Source organism: Acromyrmex echinatior, chromosome 13 (assembly GCF_024713525.1).
Source record: "Acromyrmex echinatior isolate Ae372 chromosome 13, ASM2471352v2, whole genome shotgun sequence".
Classification (NCBI taxonomy): domain Eukaryota; kingdom Metazoa; phylum Arthropoda; class Insecta; order Hymenoptera; family Formicidae; genus Acromyrmex; species Acromyrmex echinatior.
Window position 1 is genome coordinate 10,439,474 of NC_141864.1, and position 17,902 is coordinate 10,457,375.

The 17,902-nt window shown below is 43.5% G+C and overlaps 2 protein-coding genes across 3 annotated transcripts; both read right to left on the bottom strand.

Annotated features, from left to right (window-relative positions):
• Window positions 1-253: 253 nt before the first annotated feature.
• On the bottom strand, window positions 254-4,706 carry LOC105146141 (innexin inx2). Its single transcript, XM_087412705.1, has 5 exons — window positions 4,018-4,706; window positions 3,406-3,557; window positions 1,853-2,209; window positions 1,206-1,577; window positions 254-490 (listed from the first exon to the last, which is right to left on the bottom strand). The coding sequence occupies exons 1-5, from the start codon at window positions 4,217-4,219 to the stop codon at window positions 254-256; spliced, it is 1,320 nt and encodes a 439-aa protein (XP_087268831.1). The 5' UTR covers window positions 4,220-4,706.
• Window positions 4,707-4,781: 75 nt separating this feature from the next.
• Window positions 4,782-16,136, bottom strand: LOC105146103 (cubilin). 2 transcript variants are annotated; one of them, XM_011056156.2, is made up of 4 exons: window positions 15,230-16,136; window positions 13,208-13,391; window positions 11,497-11,711; window positions 4,782-9,578 (listed from the first exon to the last, which is right to left on the bottom strand). In XM_011056156.2, the coding sequence occupies exons 1-4, from the start codon at window positions 15,236-15,238 to the stop codon at window positions 7,179-7,181; spliced, it is 2,808 nt and encodes a 935-aa protein (XP_011054458.1). In that variant the 5' UTR covers window positions 15,239-16,136; the 3' UTR covers window positions 4,782-7,178. The 2 variants fall into 2 exon arrangements, with proteins under 2 accessions (XP_011054458.1, XP_011054459.1); XM_011056157.2 differs by having other exon boundaries at window positions 13,208-13,395; window positions 15,230-16,135.
• Window positions 16,137-17,902: the final 1,766 nt, after the last annotated feature.

The window sequence follows — 17,902 nt, forward strand, 5'->3', positions numbered from 1 at the left end:
ATAATTTCGATTCGAATATACTTATTTAGGTAATTCAATAACTTGATGACATTTTTGAAAAATCTTTTTCGAAGATTTTAATCATCTTTATTGAAATCACACAGTACATCTTCTTTTTTTAAACATTTGTCCCTTTTTTTTTATCGTAAGATATTGTATCAGAATACTCATCGAACGTTTATATCTTATAAGAACATTTTGAGCTTCGTAAATTGAATTCCGCGTAATGCTACTTAGGCGAGGTCGAGAGGATCTAGATGAAGTCCGCGAAACTCTTAGTCGTGAAGGCTTTCGCTATCTCGTTAACCAGCTCCATGTACACGATAGGATTGACGTTCTGTGCGAGTTGGTGCAATAGGAACCAATCGCCGAAATGGAATACTCGTACAACACGCTCAGCTTTAGATTTCTCGAGCCTGCGAACTGCACCACGTAGAAGATACACTCTCGCCCATGCTTGAGAAAACACTATGATCCTGCGAGGAGGATTGTATCAATTGCATATCGATCCGACGATACTTGCATTACATTTTTAACAGCTCTACGTAATGTTCTTTTTTTAATCCCAGAATGCTGTCGGTACACAACTTTAAGTAAAAGTGAGAAAGATATTATTAAGAACTAAACTGTACCTTGAGTGGTCATTAGGAGATCCAATATGACATCTTAAAAGTGCTAAGCTAGGACAAGCGGAGATTTTAAAAAATTACGTTCGTGTTATATCTTAATTTAAACTCCCTGGTGATTAATATTATAACAAAAATAAGTGATTTCAATTTTTTAAACAGTTTTATATTATTATACATTTATTAGTAAATGTTATGAGGAGACATTGGACACTCCATTTACAGATTAATTTCCAATTTGATAATGTGTTTATTCTTTCTCTCCTTTTAAATTAATAATTAGATTATTCGTGTTTATAATTAATATATTTTGTCATTAAAAGTGTGAAATGTATGAAACTTGTTACATCAATCAAGAGTGACCTATTTTCTTGTACGTAAAATTTATGTCGTATTGATAACATACTTCATCACTCAATAACAACTGCATTCTAGGGTTAAAATATAAATAATGCAAGATTCGCAAATGTACGAGTAGCACAAAGTGCTGGAAAATTGATGGGTAGAAAATATTATAATATTCCTGCGTAGAATAAGTTTTATAGATTGTTGAAGTATGTTTCTGACATTCAGTAATCAGAATTGCCATAATGCGCAGTCGTTGAGGGAACTTACGTACCTATAGATTACCGCGAGGCAACCGACGCCCGCAAGAAACACCAGCCAGAACCAGAGAACAACGAAGATCTTCTCGTTCACCACGTTCAGCGGAAGCACGCACAAAGCATCGTGAGTTTGCACGGAACCCGCGGGTCCAAATGTGTGAATCGTACACTTGGTTACCTTCGGAAACAATCGCGCCATAGGATCGATCCTTTCGTGAGGACTTTCCTCGGCGAGGAACGCGCTCACCATGGGTCCGTATCGCCTAAACTGTCCCTCCAGAAATATATCCAACAGATATATCTGTCCTATCTGAATAGGATAGATGAAAGGTTTTATCGAGAGTTTTCGTTAATTTAACGCTCTCTGTGAGGTACTCTTAAAATTAATAATCATAAAAATAATCGGTAAATGCCGAATCTTAACGATTGCATGAATTTGTCGATTTTTTTTTTTTTTACTTGCTGAATCGCAAAGAAAGTGAAATGGTTATATTTTATACGTTAAGGGCCCTCGAGTTGTATTTCCGTGCGATATATCGGGTTCGTTTCGAAGCAAAGTTTCGACCACGTTTCGTTAGTCCGGACTCATTATCGAACCCAGAAATCAATTATTCACAGTTATTTCCGCGCAATTTCCTCGCTTCTGACGTCATAATCCCGGTTGGCCGATCGAGATCCCTTAAGTACCTTCGCAGAAACTCTTCCGTTTCTAAACTGAAGGGGAATTATACTTACCGAATTTAAGAAGTTCAAGAGCTCGCACACGAAGAAACGCATGGCGTAGAAATTGTGACCGTGCAGATTCGTTTTGGTGAAATATTCGACGAGCTGCTGCTTCCTCTCCTCGGTCCAGACGTCTCTCAGAAAGGGAGACGCGAGATCCCGCGAAAGAAGACTTATGGTGCCTCTCTCCCAGATGCCCCATAACGCGCGCGGCACGTAAAAAGAAATGGCTTGTAAGCCGAGAACAAAGCATACCTAATAAACATTACATCCTTATTTCCTTCGATTTTTCTTAGATTAATCTTTATTTAAGAAATATTTATCTTATCTCTCTCCTCATTAACAGAGATAACGAATATAATATATCGCGTCTCCTATATATCGTTAGAAATTAAAAAAAAAAAAAAAAACAAAAAAGATATCGTAGACGTAACATGTATAATTATGCAGAGAAAATGTTTTTTTTATTACAAAAATTATTTGATTCCTTGCACAAAAGGTAGGGCTCAGTAGAAAATATTTATATTTGACTTAATATTTTTCTATTGGGAAATCTAAAAATTTCATGGGAGACCTCTACTACTTGTGCGTTGCCTTGCCTTCCGCGATGCGAATCGCGCAATATAGAGATGTAGGATAACGGTCCAGTATCTGCGCGATCTCTATTTCCATTTCCTCGCGCCGTCTTCCGTCCCCTTTCCGGACGTTTTCCTTTACATTCACGCGTTCACGTTTCAGATTTCATTCACGCTCGCGCAATACGTCTGCATGCGCCGGTGAGCCGAGAGAGCGACCTGACCATCGGAACGAAGTGCAGCCGTTATCATGCATCTCGCGTACGTGAACGCGCTATGTAAGTGTGTGCATTCCATACGGAACTTATGCGATCGACCAATTCCGTCGCACACGCGCGTTCTCTCCCTCGCATTTCTCTCCCGTTCGCTTTCAATTTTTCAGAGTGCCCCATCGAAAAACAATTTAGGGATGCCTTTGACGAATTCCGAGTCGATCTTTCCTCGGCGAGAATTTCCGAGAGAAGTCTCTACGGAAGTAGAAGTCTCTCGGAGAACTTTTATATCGAGCATAAAAATTCTTGAGCTTTTGGCCTTGAAGAGTACGAGTCAATAAAGAAACTTTGTGTTTCGGCTGAGTTGATAACTTGATTTTATCGGAGATTTGATTTAAGGTTCGCGAGAAAATGTAACTTGTACAAAATTTTCTAACAAAAAGCAAACATTTGAGAGAAATCGCGATGGATACATGACGACTTTAATACCGACAATTTATTTAAATAATATATACGTTATTTAAATAAATTTTTATTTAAATAATATATTTTCCGGTATATAATTTAATAAATATATTTTCTGTGTTCCATCAACAAACTGTTTATCAACTATTGTATCGATTATCTCCTCATCCATATCGTGAACGTTCTAAATTCAGCTGACCCACTGATAATATCGATGATGACGGGCTTCATCACCTGGAAGGGCCTGTCCTACACCAGCACTCGCTACACTCCGTCCAGGAATACCTTTCAGATGTCGGGTTACCGTGAATGTGCTGTAGATCCAGCAATACGCATTTACGGGATCTTTGTCTGCCACAGCAACATGTCAAATCAATCATCAATTATGACCAATTATTATTAATAAGCTCTCTTGCTCAAGTAATAATTAAATATTCATACTAAAAAAAGAATCTAGTAATATCTACCAAAAAAATGAAATAATTTCAATCAAATTATTTATATTTAGTTAATATAACTAAAAATAATTTTATTTTTCTAAATATTTTGTAAGCATTATCAAATACAATAATTAATTGTTCAGTAATAATTACGAGATATTGAAAAAAATTATTTTTGGTTATATTAACTATTTCATTTGATTGACATTACTTCACTCGACATTTGATAACCATTACTAGACTCTTTTTTTTTCAATGTACGTATAGAAAGATATTTAGAAAGGATTTATAAATGCAATCATTACGATTAATTCCTTGAGCACAACTTCTGTAAGAATTTGAAATCCCAAATGCTCACACACTTGAGGTCTAAAGGTTAGCGGAATTCGTACCGATGGAAGCATCGGTCATGCAAGAAATCGGTTCGCCGATGTATTGCTTAGCAGTTACGAGAATGGTGCAAACGAGCAGTAGGAGAACGGTGATGCGCGAGTGTAGCCTGAAGACGACATTGTCGACACGAACGGATTCTTTCTGTAGAAGGCATTTAATAGGTGCGAAGAGGTCCAGCATGGTTATCGCGTGTTCTTTTGTCTCGAGCACCGAAACAAAGCACAATAGAGAAAATTCCAGGTTCCAAAGCGCATTGTGAAAGAAAGCGTTTGCAGCGTCGCGTATTTGCTCCAAATTCGTCCAGGAATTTATCGTGGAAGACGAGCTTTTCGATTGCGAGTAAGTGACGTTTAAATCGATGCGCGAGGAAAATCGACATAATGAAACGAAAAATGAAACGAAAAATAAATCGAATTATGCGTCACGGTAGAATTTCGCAAGGCGAAAGATCAAAATTACGAACGACGCTAAAACGACGGGCGAGAAATTATTACCGTGTAAATCATCGACAAGAATGGCGGCGCCCAAAACTGCATCCGCCTTAATTGGTCCGCACTTAACCAGTGAGCAGACTCGTAAATCTTGACTCTCTCGTAACGATCTCACGTTGTAATTTTTGCTCTCGGCAACGATCCTTCTCTTTTAATTCATCTTTTAATTCATCGTCGCGCACCGAATCCGGATTCTGAGATTTGTCGAAGGGATTCAGAGCTTTAAGCACATATATAAAGAAACCCACCTCTTTCCTCGACTTCAAGGATGCTCTTTATTAGTAAAAAATATAGTAATCATGATAATTGTTATTATCGCAATTACATGTCGTAGTAAGATGATCGTTATATCGTCGATTAAAGATAGCTGCGCTCGTTAATAATGCGCTTAATACCGCATCGCTCGGTTGTGTGCGTGTCATGTGAATCCATGTGTGGGTGTGTGTATCCGCTATTGAGATTGTCGCTAAACCTACATAAATGTTTCCCTATATACAAGCAAACATCGTTCCTAGAGCACGGCAGCCCCGGGGACGGCGGGCCAAGTTTCCGAGTCTGTTTCTTGTTCTAATTATAATAGCCCTCCTCGAGGAGGAGGAGGTCCAACCAACGAGAGTATCGGATTAACGGGATTCCTTATCGCTGCGATAGCCGGCACCTTACCCGACGTCTCGCCGACGCATTATTTATTTACTCTTGTTTATTTTATTTAATTATTTCTCTTTCACCTAATGTACCGGTTTATTTCTAAAAAGCAATTGGTTTTACAAACCTCCTTCTAACCCTTGCCTTATTATATACAAACTGTTTTGCACTGTCGACGATCACATGCATCATAATAGCTGCATATTTTAGTAGGCACGCTCATTCGGTGTCATAGAGTCCAGACATCTTGCGAATCGGCGAATCCATAACTCTTCTCACTTCCTGTTTCTTCTCTCCTTTTGCTTTCTCCAATATGGACACTAGAGCGATTATATACCTCGCAACGGATTCGATATATGTATATATGTATATTATATTCGATACTGTCGCCGAACCTCAAGATGTTAAATCGACAAGGCGTGTCACGACCCGTCAGAAGTCACAATTACTGGATAGTACTATCAATTTCCGTCGTTTCCGCCATTCCCGCTGTATTTTAAGTCAATTTAATTGTATCTTGCTCGCGAGACGCGAGTTTCTCTCGAGAATTCACGAAGCAGGACAACTTTGAGCAACCGCTAAGGACTATATATCCTAAAGTCGGAATCTACGACGATCGGCTCGCTGATTTGCATTTGTACGAGCGACAACAAAAATTGAGGATCCATGCTATTCCGTACGATTTTCTAGAGATAGCAATAATGCCACCTGACAAACGAATCACAAATATATTATAAAATATATTACGTGTAATATATAACACGACATAATTAATTTTAATTATAAAACATTTAATATATTATAATATAGAACTACTTAATTATTCTAATATTTTTGAAAAAACGATAATAAATTTAAAACTTAATCTAACTTAATCTAATCCATGTATAATCGTTTTTCTTTTTCCTTTTGTGTTTCGAACTCATTATTGTCAGGCTTCGATGCTGATTATCGATAAGATTCTATAATTAGATTAGAGGAACGAGATAATAAAAGTATAAAAACGTTTCTACATATCGTTGAAGCTACTGTCTCGTAGATGCCTTGCTATCGCTAGAAATGAAGCTATCGCCGCCCGTACAATTAGCGACAGAAATAATCCGATCGCCACAAATCTACGATAGTTCTCGCAAACGACATATGAGAACGATCGAGATGAGAGCTATGTATGGAGTTCTATGTCTATGGCAGTGTGTGTAGAGAAGACGCGATGACAATACGACGAGTATAACACGGCAGTGGCAAATACAGCTTTGCTTAGAATTTCGTCGTCGCTGTAAGAGAAGGATAATGTATGGATCATTAGAGTTACGTAAAGAGTGTAAATAGAAGACCGACAGTGTAATGAACGTGGGGTGGGCGATCGGCGTTGACAGACGGTAGTAATACTTGAACACCGCGATACAACAGAGTAATAAAGATCCGGAATCGACCTCTTGCAATTAATAAGCAAACTCGACGTTCATTAGAACCCGGAAGCATCACATTGAGAAAATTACTTGTAATGTCGGATCTGTCGTTTGGAGCAGTATGGAAAAACATCTTCTGACACACCTCGATGAGTCTCGAGAAGGAGAATGCTTCTCGACCATTTCTATCGATTTCTCAAACAACACAGAGGTCTGAAACACCAAGGGCACCAACGGTCTCGACAGGTTAAATAAGCTTGCCTTAGGGATTTCTATTCTTCTCTAGATTATAATCTTATCTATGATATAGTTAGAGGCTAATAAAATTTATTTAATCAAAATTAGTAATGCTGATGCGGCTCAAAGACATTTGAGCGACGTTTAAAAAGTTAAAAACACCACAAGAACGTCTTATATTTGCAGTGTTTCTCCAGGAATAAAGATTTATTGTTTGTATACATCTACGTATGTATATAAACATACATACATGCGAGTATAAAGAAAGAATGTTAATTACGTGATAAATTTGTTTCTTAGACCTCTGTGTGTTCTCCGAATTTGTGCGTATACCCGCAGAAGTAGGCACGATCACTCTTAATAGGGCACGTGTATGTCCCTGGAGCGCGATCGTCCTCTGCAAAGCCTGCACATGGCGATGAAACACGCCAGACCCAAAAGAATGGCGAGACCGGCGCCTAAACCTGCGCCAGCCCAGCCGGCGGGTCCAGCAAAACCACCGCCATTACCACTGACAGGACCACCGCACGTCTCCACTGACTCGTCGTCCGGCTCGTAAAAGGTGCCATTCAGGATACTCGGCAGGGGCAAGTTGCGACTGGGACAGTTCACCACGCCGTTGCACACCAATCTCAACGGAATGCATCCCGCGTCGCCGGGACACTGGAAGCCGCAGTCCTCTAATTTCCCGGTATTGAGAGCCCCAGATCCGTCCCTTGGTAGATGAAAGAGTTCGGTCCATGCGATCTTGAAGGCCGCCCGGGCTGGTGCCATGGATCCGGTAAACTGTATGATCACAGCGGGCGATTCCTCGATGACATCACCGCTCGGCGCCAGATGATCTATTGGCGGTGTGATATGCGCCGCTGAAATGATTGGCATCTCTCTCACATAGCTGACGTTCTCACCGCAAATACCGAGATACGGTTCGGCACTGCCTGGCAGAAAGATCTCGAGCTTGCCATCCTCGCAGGAGCGCGATGCAAATTTGATCTTGTCAAAGTGCAACCAGAGATCGCGCTCACGGTTCACCCGCAACTCCCAGATACATTTGATGGTCCTGGGTGGCGTGACGTATCCCAGTGCCTCGTAATGCGGAAACTCAATCTCACCGTCAGTGGCAGGTGGCAGAAGCGCCGGTCCGCATAAAGGACTATGCGCGAACTCGTATCTTGCCTCAAAGAGTGGCGCGGGCCACTTGAAATAACTTGAAGCCGCGTGCGCACCGTCCACCAGCAGCTTCAGATCTAATCTTTCACCCCGAGAGACGACTCTGAGAACAGGCGGTCGCGGTGAACTCGTGGGCGCCGGAGTACCGTTGTTGTTGATCCGACAAAGGCAGTGGCCCTTGATACCATCTGGATTAGGTTCCCGAATGATCACTCGATCCACTCGACTATCCCAGCAATGGCCGCATTGAGCGTACGGATGCTCCTTGAAGTTAATTGACTCTATCACAAGAATCACGCGCGCGTACAGCCGCTTATCCGTAATGAAGCTGTAGGTGCAGGATAGATCAGCGGGTGGGTCGCCCGGTCGTTTATAAACCAAGGTATTCAATGGCGATCGTAGACGACCCGAGCGCGTCTTCCACGATGCGAATACTTCATCGCACTCGGTACCGGGCGTGGGCTCGCCGAATCTCGTCGCATTGAAGAAGTCATAATGAGCCCAGTAATAGAGCGAGCTGCCGGAGTAACTGCCAGTTTTACTTTCGAATCGCACGAATAGAGCGTTTGACGTCGAGACAAAGTCGTGCTTCTCCATCGGTTTGCTGAAAGTGTCGCAGAAGGTCTTGATAATACGAGCGTCGTCCGGCCAGTCAGCGTCATAGAGCGTCAGGCTCTCACCGCAATCGCCGTCGTAGGGCTGAATCGGCGACTCGATACGGTTCACACGAAAGCTGGGGAAATAAAGACGAGCGATCTCACCGGGTCGACCGCGTAGCAAATAGGTGCAGCTGGTGTGTGGGGGGTACCAGTGCGCAACTGATAGAAAGATACCCTCGTTACCACTCACGAGAGATTCGCTGTTCAGCAGCCAGTCGCAACTGCCGTTTTTAACACCCGCGGTCTCTACATGACCGGGCCAGTTGCCGACGTTGAAGTGAAAACCAGTGTTAAGCAACGGACCAGCTGGCGACGACACGAACTCGACGTAAAGATCCTCACTGGTACCAATGATGCTATACGGGAATTTGCCCATACCGCAGAAAGTGCCGATCACCGGGCTACTTTCGTTCTTACCATCGTACACGCGTATATAATCATACGGACAGTGCTCCGAGCCGGAACTGATCGGCCGCATCGGACATGTCATGATATTCTCGCAACGTTGACCGTCGATGTTGAACTCTTCGTTCTCGATGTAGAGTTTGATGAAGGGCAGTCGGGTGTTGAGTCGATATTTGCAGTGCAACGCGCGCGGATAAATACCGGGATAAGCCGGACTCTGTACGTAGCACGTTTGCAGCCGGCAGTCCTTGAAGACGCGCTCGCAGTAACTGCCTGGTACGACCTCGCCACGACGATTCGGATAGAGCTCCGGGTGTTGGCCGTATCTGAGATACACCTCGAACTGCGGCTCGGCACGCGAATCAAAACTGAAATACGTCTGATCGGTGAAGTTGTCCGCGTGGAAGATCACCCGCACGAAGCTGGTCTCACTGATGAAGGTCTGCGGCTGCTCGGACTCGCCGCAGTAGACGCCCGGATCCTTGCGATTGCTCACCTCTGTCTTCGTGTTGCCATCTATAATCTGGAACAGTGACGTGGAACACGTGATGGGTATATAACGTTCGAAAACGATCGATGACCGTAAGGACGACGTCGCGTCAGGAATTGAAAAGCTTAATCAATTTTAATGACCAATGTAATCCAATCTCTTATGCCAAAATTTTGTCGTGCGTAAAATATAATTATAAATAATAATCGTTCGTGTCACTAAAAGATATGATCGGTGAAATTTAATTATACTTAGTTTATAATTAAAATTTTTTATATCGTATAATGTAATCTGGTTAAATACAAATGTTCTACATTTATGAGTTTACGCACGTAAACTCATTTGAAGCAAAAAGCTGTTCTATAAAAATGATTAAATCTATTAAAAGTAGTAGACACACGATAATTTGACAAAGAATTATTAAGAAGTATAGGAAATAATAATTGAGCTCTAAGTTTACACGAAGATGATAACAACTTATGAAAGACATACTTATTCAAATCGAAACTAATAGTTTAGTAAAAATACAATGGTTTCGTCATGTATCCCGCTTCTTGAATCTTACGATCTCATGCAGAGGGAAATGTACCTGAAGTGACTACTATTGACTTTTCATCCTTTTTTACTGGTGTAAATTTGAAAGTCGCGAGGGAAACCGAGGGAAAATACAGGAGAGAATAGAGAGCACAGTGAACAGAGAAGCACAGAGAGAGAGAGAGAGAGAGAGAGAGGAGGAGGAGGAGGAGGAGGAGAAGAGAGAGGTTTACAGCGTCACAAAGATCAATACCTGATACCGAAGTAACTGAGAGAGGTGGCAGCAGGACGAGTGCGCCCGCGCGCACTCGCTTGCTCGCTCGCTTACTCGCTCGAAAAAGGTGCAAGGGGGTAAACGGGGAGAAAGGTGAAGGAATCACTTATCGCGTTCATCTCTTATACGGAAATGCTCTAATTCGCGACATTGATACGGCTACGCTTGATACCCCTCGCGTATTCGCTGTCAGCCCCGTCCCGATGAACAAAACTAGATTAACGCGAGACTGAACTATTCTATTCTTATGATAGCCGCGGCGCAAACAAACCCGCGAGTTATTATCTAGTCAATACGCCGCGAACGTGCGCTCGATTCGTCATGGGGTGTTATGGGGATTATCGGAATGGGGATTCTGGGCAATACGTTATTCGAGAGTCTCTATTTTAAACGATCTAAGTCGCTGATTTCGATCAAATGTAGATTCGATGTGATTAATTTAAATTGACTAAAGTTAGATGAATAAATTATAGCACAAATTCAATAAAATCGATAAAATCTTAGTATTAAAATAAAACGTGATTTGATGTAATTATTATAGAGTTTCTATTTTTCATTTCGCCGTAGATAATTATTCCTCAAAAGTATGGAGTCTGGTGCGCCTAGGCGTAAAATAGACCTCTAAATGCATCGTTGCGTACGAAGCGAGGCGAATCCGATAATGATATATCAGACTCACTTTACATCTGGCGTAACTGCGTGTTTTTTTTTTCTTTTTTCCCGGAGATCGCGCAGCTTACGAGTATGAAATATGCGCATTTTCATCGTACAATACGGGTTCGACTGTGCCACGTATGTATTGGTCCGCGACGCGATTCAAAGAGATACGCGAGTATCAGCATCCCTCCCTCGTCCCGCCGGTTCGGCCTCGATATTCAACTCGAATCGAAAGAATAATCGAGGAACGCTATTGTCGAATCGAAATTAAATTCCAGCGCCCGATTAATTGGCCAGATTCTCCCTATTCAATTAATAGGAGAGCGCGAAGCGAGGGGGTGCGGAGACTCGATGAGATGAATTCGGCTATGCCATTTGGATGCGCAATCCTGGAATTAGGGACACCGTCCCTCATCCTTTCTCTTTCTCTCGAACGACAAAGTTCATACACACACACAGAGAGAGAGAGAGAGAGATAGCACTCACCTGCAGATAACCGCCGCTGCAGGTAGTAGCGTTCTCCAGGACTCCGACCTTAAACTTCTTGAAGCGCACCCGCAGAATCCAGTCCCGGGGTGTTCCGCGAAAGGCACGGAAACGGTACCAGCACGAGAGGGGTTTACCCCAATTTGCTGGGGTCACCGCCGGGCTCGACACATCTTCGTAAATGTCCACTGTCTTGTTGCAGTGACCTCGGTCCGCTGAAATAAAGCTGGTTAGAACGAAAAAAAAAAAAGAAAAAAAAAAGAAAGGGAAACCCTTCCGAATGCCCTCTTCTTTATTTCGTTTGCATTCTTAATTTCAATTATTAATTATCAAGTATGCTAATTATGTATAATTTTATACCAAATATAATATAATAAGTAATATTAGAGTAAATGTGTTAATAATAATTTTATTAATTATCAATAAGGAATTCATTAGTAATAGAAGATAATATAATTAGAGAGTATGTGCGAGATATTTGAGAATATTCCCGGAACGAAAGAAATTCAACTTCAGAGAAACATACTTTTTTAATTAATTTCACGTAGACCTCGCTTTAATGAAAACGGAGAAGATGCGGTTAAATGACGACCACCCGCGATGTCCTCGCTAAGAAAATATTGATTTCGGAAAACCAAGCTGATCGTAGAAACGTATTATTAAATCCAGCGTCGCGAAAATACGGGATGTCTCGTGCAACCGCGTATTAGAACAACGATATTTTTCGTTGACCCGGTTGTCTAACGGAGGAAACGATGAAGGAACGGGACACGCGGAACCGATAGAGTACCAGGAGGGTAAGGAACGCGCGACAACACGCGACACAAGTTTCGGCCGTGTAATCGATATTCGACCCGCTTGCCAGATACCTCTTATAAAGCGGCAGCCTCGTATTATGGCCGGGCCGCCTCTCGTTCGTAAATCACTTTTCCACAGGGTATCAAAATCCTCCTTCGCCTTCACCTCGGGTGGATTCGCGCCCAACGATATACTCGGCGCAAGTAAATCTCTCTAATGCGACGGTTAAGATTCGAGGCCGCGCGTCTCGGCTGTTACACCGATAATTCGGCCTGTTAGCCGCGTAACGAAGTTGCGATAATTGCTACCAGCTTCCGGAATAAGTAGCTTCCTGGATGAGTTTTCATTAAACCGCGCATCATCGGATTTGGATGCAGGTTGAAATCTTTCGAGGGAAAGAGAGAGAGAGAGAGAGAGAGAGAGACAGGGATGGATACCGCATCCTTAAACGAGATTAATCCGTCAGTCGCAACAGTATTTTATCCACTGGATTAAATTAGAAATTGAAAGTTCTGCGAAAGTAGAATAAATGTAAGTACTCGGAATAATTGCGGCATACAAAGATAAACACAACATCAGATAATCTTTTATCGTTTTATTCATGCTTTTTTTTTTCCTCTCATCATCTGGCTCGAATGTCTCGAAAGACGCGAGTCGCACGATTCTTATATCAGATCGCTAAATTAAAGAAGTAATTAGCAATTAGATAAATAGCGTAAGATTGCGGAAAAGCGGTGAGAAATGATCACGGTGTCGAATTGCATTCGCCGGCGAATAAATATAGAGATCGTTCTCGCGTGTCGCTGGCCTGGAAATTTGAACTCTCGTTGGAATTATATCCTGCCCCTCAGTTCCCCGTAACCTCCTCTCCCCCCCCCTCCCCCTCCCCCCTTCCCCTCTGGATTAGACTTACCTCTGCGAATGGCAGCGGGACTGGGGGTGGCCAGAAGCAAGAGGAATATGGCGAAAAATCCCCAGCCCCAGCTACCGAGGAGTACCAACACAGGCATTCGAGGCATTCCCGGGACAAGTGCCGAGGCTGTCAAAATACCTCCGTTTTCTCTCCTCTTATCTCCATTTGCCTCTCCCGTCGAGAACTACCTGTGCATACGCACATATAAAAAATACACGTAACGACACACGCACACACACACATACATGTATGTGCTCATACATATAATATCGTTCCACTGATCCGTCCTGTCGGCTGTCGTGTGTGCATCGAAAAAAATATTGAACATCGTGCATCCGCAAAGTCCTTCGAAAAAAAAAAAAAAAACAGTAGTACGTATAATTTCGTGCGTAGAAAATATTTCCCGGCAAAGCTGACGTTATTTCTCGCCGTTTTGCCATTAAAATGACATCAGAGACGTCACTTTAATATCTGGGTTTTTTTTTCACGCCGCGAAATGCATTGAGATGAAACGTACAATTTAATTCGAATTCTTTTTTTTTTTTTTTTTTTTCTATTCCAATAGTAATCAATCTTCCATAAAATTTGTAATTTAATCGCTGGGTTCAAGCCAAAGAAATTTCCAATTTCCTCTTATTCGCTATCCGGGGAGCGCAAATCTCTATAATGCGAGGTACTTGATGCGATGCAGGCGCAAGTATCGCATTATCATTTCCCCAAAGGACAATAAGGAACACCGCATGGTTTGCCAGATGGGTCGAGCATATGCCGGAAGGGCCTCGTTCGTACGTCCACGTCGAGAGAGCGGGGTGATAATTGGTTAAATCCGCGTTGACTCGGATCCATCGACAACAGTACTTCACCTCCGGAATTTTCTCTCCCTCTTCATTCACCGCCGCTTTCCTCCCCCGCGCCTCGCATTCCCGCGTTGCATTCATTGTTTCGTCTTCTCTCGAGAGAATTCAATATTTTTTTTCCCCGAAGGCACGCAACCTCCAGCAAATTCACAGCAATTCGATCGTTCAACGCGAGGAGATCCAGAGAGATATTTAAAGATTCAAAGACCTCTCGGGATTTTGGATCGCGCGAAGGTCCGAGGTGCCAGAATTGCGAACGGCCAAGGTCGCGGAAGTTCTTTTTTTCTCTTTTTTTTTCTTTTTTTTTTTTTTTCGACAAACTCGTGCATTTCTGTCGGGACGTCCGTAGAATTGATGCACTCGCGGATTTTCAGATTCTATCGGCGTGCGCGAATCGAATAAAAGCAGGCGCGTGCTGAAAATGTCGAGTGAACCGAGCTCGAAGCGGTTAGCGCATCAGCAATTTAGATCGCTCGTTGATTACGTGCGTGCATAGGGGATGCGTTCGACGACGCGCGTTTTACAAAACAAGCAAGGAGACACGAGGGAAAGAGGAAACTGGATCGCTCGACGATCTCGCCGAGCGATTGTTTTTCCTCGATTTACTGACATTTCGTCGTGATTATTTCGTATTACCGTCTCGACGTCGAAAACGCGTGTTCCGATGCGGGATGCATACACAACGAGAACGTGATTTCCGCGACGATTTGATCGCGATTACACCGACAATTCGGATCCAGCAAAGGTTCAGGAATTCTTCTTCTTTACTACATACACATTACACAGTTTTAGAAGACGGAAGAGGAGAAAAATTTATGTCTATTCTACGACAAGATCGTAAATCGTAAGAAATGAATCAATCATAATCGATTATTCTTCTCGCGTTCGATCGTGATTCGTCAATTTCTTACGATCCTGTTGTAGAACAGGCATTAATCAAAATACATTAATTTTATCAAAACAAACTGGAAACAAAAACTTTGAGAAATCTCAGAATCCAAATAAAAAGATCATGCAACTTCTTAGAGATAGTCTTAGCTCTAAATCGCTAGAGAAATAATAGAAATTGATTTTTTTTTTTTTTTTTTTTTTTTTTTGAATGGAGAACTCGGGGTAATTTAACTACTGTACATCGACAATGGAGTACGTACGTCCATTCACGCACCTTTACCATAACACTCTCATGCTCCCTGATTACTCCGATTTCATCCTGATTACTCCGATCTTCGGAGAGGTCGTTCTGCCGATTGAAATCACCGAGGCGATACTTTCCTCCACGCGGAACCCTTCGAGTGTGCCATCTTCTCTCTCATCAGGACAGACGTCTTTCCAAAGCGAATCGTTTGCGTACTGGAATTTACATTATCGTCGTCCTTGACGTATCGACCACGACTACGTCGCCTGGCACAGTTTTCCTCGCGATTCTTAATCGCGCACTGACGCACATAGAGCTATCAAAAGACGCTTCAAGGATGTTGCTCGAAATTGAATTGATCTCGTAGTGGACCACCACCGGCGGCGGTGGTGGTTTCCAGTCCCAAACGAGCACTACCGCTGCTGTTGGTTCTACGCTGCAGCGTGTAGATCATCAACGCGTCATGTCGCGGATAATGGAATATGAAACACCGGGGATAAAGAGCGGAGAGAGAAAGAGAGAGAGCGAGAGTGAGAGAGAGAGAGAGAGAGAGAGAGAAAGAGATTAAAAGAGAGACTGCGAGGAGAAGGAGAGAACCCGGAGAAGAGGAGAGGGACGAAACGAGGAAGCGAGAGGGCACAGTACGAGAAAGCACTCCGGCGTGCCAGTTGGAAAGCCAGGCTGCGAGTCGACTGCTGGCACGAAAACTCGGAACGTGCGGCTGGCTTAACCGCTGCCGCCGTCCGCCGATCGGAGCTGCGGCGGGTCGAAGCTTGCGCAAGCTCTCTGGCGTTCTCTTTCCCGCTGTCTTTCTCCCACGACGTCGGCATGGCGGAACGCTCTCCCGTTCTCTACCCTCCACCCGCGTTCTCTCCGATCCCTCTGTGTGCCCCGTTTCGCAGTTCCGCTCCCCTTCCGTTTACGATGACTTTCATTGAACTGCTCACCGTCCCCACTCCCCACTCGGTCCCTCCGCTCTGGCCTCCCCCTTCCCATCCCTTGAACCGCCCTGCGATGACCTATTGCACCTATTGCCACTGATCCTCCGTCCTGCCACGTCCTGCTCCCTTCTTCTACATATACCTTCCGATGCTTCTGTTCTGTTGTCACTTAATTTTTTTTCTCTCATCTTACTCTTCTTTCTCTGCCTACAGCCGTCTTGCCATCCCCCTCTCATGCGGTCCGGGCAATCGATATAGGCATGTTTAACGCGCGTAGCGTGCTTATCGTGCGAATTTAGTGCTTCCGCTCCATGAACACGCACGCGAATACACGAGCCGCTATTAAAAATAAAAGCCGTCGCAACACCGTCGCCGTCGCCGTCGCCGCCGTCGCCGCCGCCGCCGCCGCCGCCGCCGCCGCCGCCGCCGCCGTCACGACGCTGCGACGCGTCGCAATTCACACCTGACGTATCGATTTACGACGAACACGAGAGCGCCGGTTGTCCTGTACGCGAGTTTTAGTCAAACGTCGGGAAATTGGGAGGGCTATTCCTCTGTTTGGTTCATGTTTATCCGCAAACACAACCGTCTGAACGATTCACCTGCAACGTCGACGAATTTTCATAGCAAACGTTGTCAATCGGTGTAAATACTATCCTCGATTCCTTCATATTCGCTACGCCGAAATTCGAACAGACTCCCCCCCAATGGCGAAATTGTACCTTTTCCCTGTTTTTTCGAAACCTCGTATTCGTTCTGGAGGGCAGCCGTGAATACGGCATGTGCCGGCAATCCTACATTAATCAGCGTCGAAATAAACTTAACCGAGATATAGCACGAGGTAGCTGCCATAACTTAAACCGTATTTATGGTCCACCGTTGTGGTCCGGGGAGGAACATGGATATACAACCCCGAGGCCGCGGTATAACGTGCTTCACGCACTGTAATTCGGCCGATACTGCTAAGTCTAGCGGCGAGCGGGATTATCGAGCCGCGTTATATTATACTCGGGGAACGTAATAAGCCGCGAGTATAAGGGAAGGTAATTAAGGTCGCATCCGGGCATAAACGCACGAAAAACTGATAATGGAGCGCCTCCGGTCTCGCGGATGCCGGTGGAGCTAAAAGGGAACAATAAGCCCCACGATAATCTGTCCGAAAACCGGAGAGGAGTTCCCTCCTCTTCTTCCCGCGCGCCGCATACAGAAATGCTCCCGTAAATTGTTATGGTCTAATAAAGTCCGTTAATTGATATATCTTCGGATATATGAAATTACGCAATAATTTTCCGACGGTAAAAGAGTAATCATTGTCTCTTCGTGGTTTCCTGATGACTATTAAATGAATGCTCATCATTGTAATATATAATTTTATGGCAATTATTAATTCGATTATGTATTGGAAATTTATTACAACGCGCCATTTACGCGATGGCCTCACTTTCCCCACTTCTACAAATATTTCCATTATTAATTTGTGAAATAAAATCCGTGGATTTATTGTACAGGTCGTTAAATTTACATTATGAGCTCATTACGTTGCACTCCGCGATGTGAGCGTTTAGTAAATTTTCTTAAAAGTTAATATCCAGTATTTAAGAATTTATCATGTCACGTAAAGATTTTTCGAAACTTTGCCGTTATAGGTCTGTCTGTTACAATAACATAACGGATAATGGTTTGACCCAATCGCCAGTAACCCGAATTGATGGCGGGGAATATCGCCATCGCGAGGAAGATGAGTTTGCTCGAGCATGCTGGA

Bases quoted from the DNA above. Each gene is read 5' to 3' on its own strand.
- LOC105146103 (XM_011056156.2), bottom strand. The intron at 11,712-13,207 runs GTAAGTCTAATC...GCTTTATTTCAG, and splicing joins TCCCGCTGCCATTCGCAGAG to CGGACCGAGGTCACTGCAAC. The intron at 9,579-11,496 runs GTGAGTGCTATC...TCACTGTTCCAG, and splicing joins GCAGCGGCGGTTATCTGCAG to ATTATAGATGGCAACACGAA.
- LOC105146141 (XM_087412705.1), bottom strand. From the start codon at position 4,219: ATGCTGGACCTCTTCGCACCTATTAAATGCCTTCTACAGAAAGAATCC. The intron at 2,210-3,405 runs GTCAGCTGAATT...AATGTTTATTAG, and splicing joins ATCATCGATATTATCAGTGG to GTATGCTTTGTTCTCGGCTT. The intron at 1,578-1,852 runs TAACTGTGAATA...TTAAATTAACGA, and splicing joins GCGAGGAAATTGCGCGGAAA to AAACTCTCGATAAAACCTTT.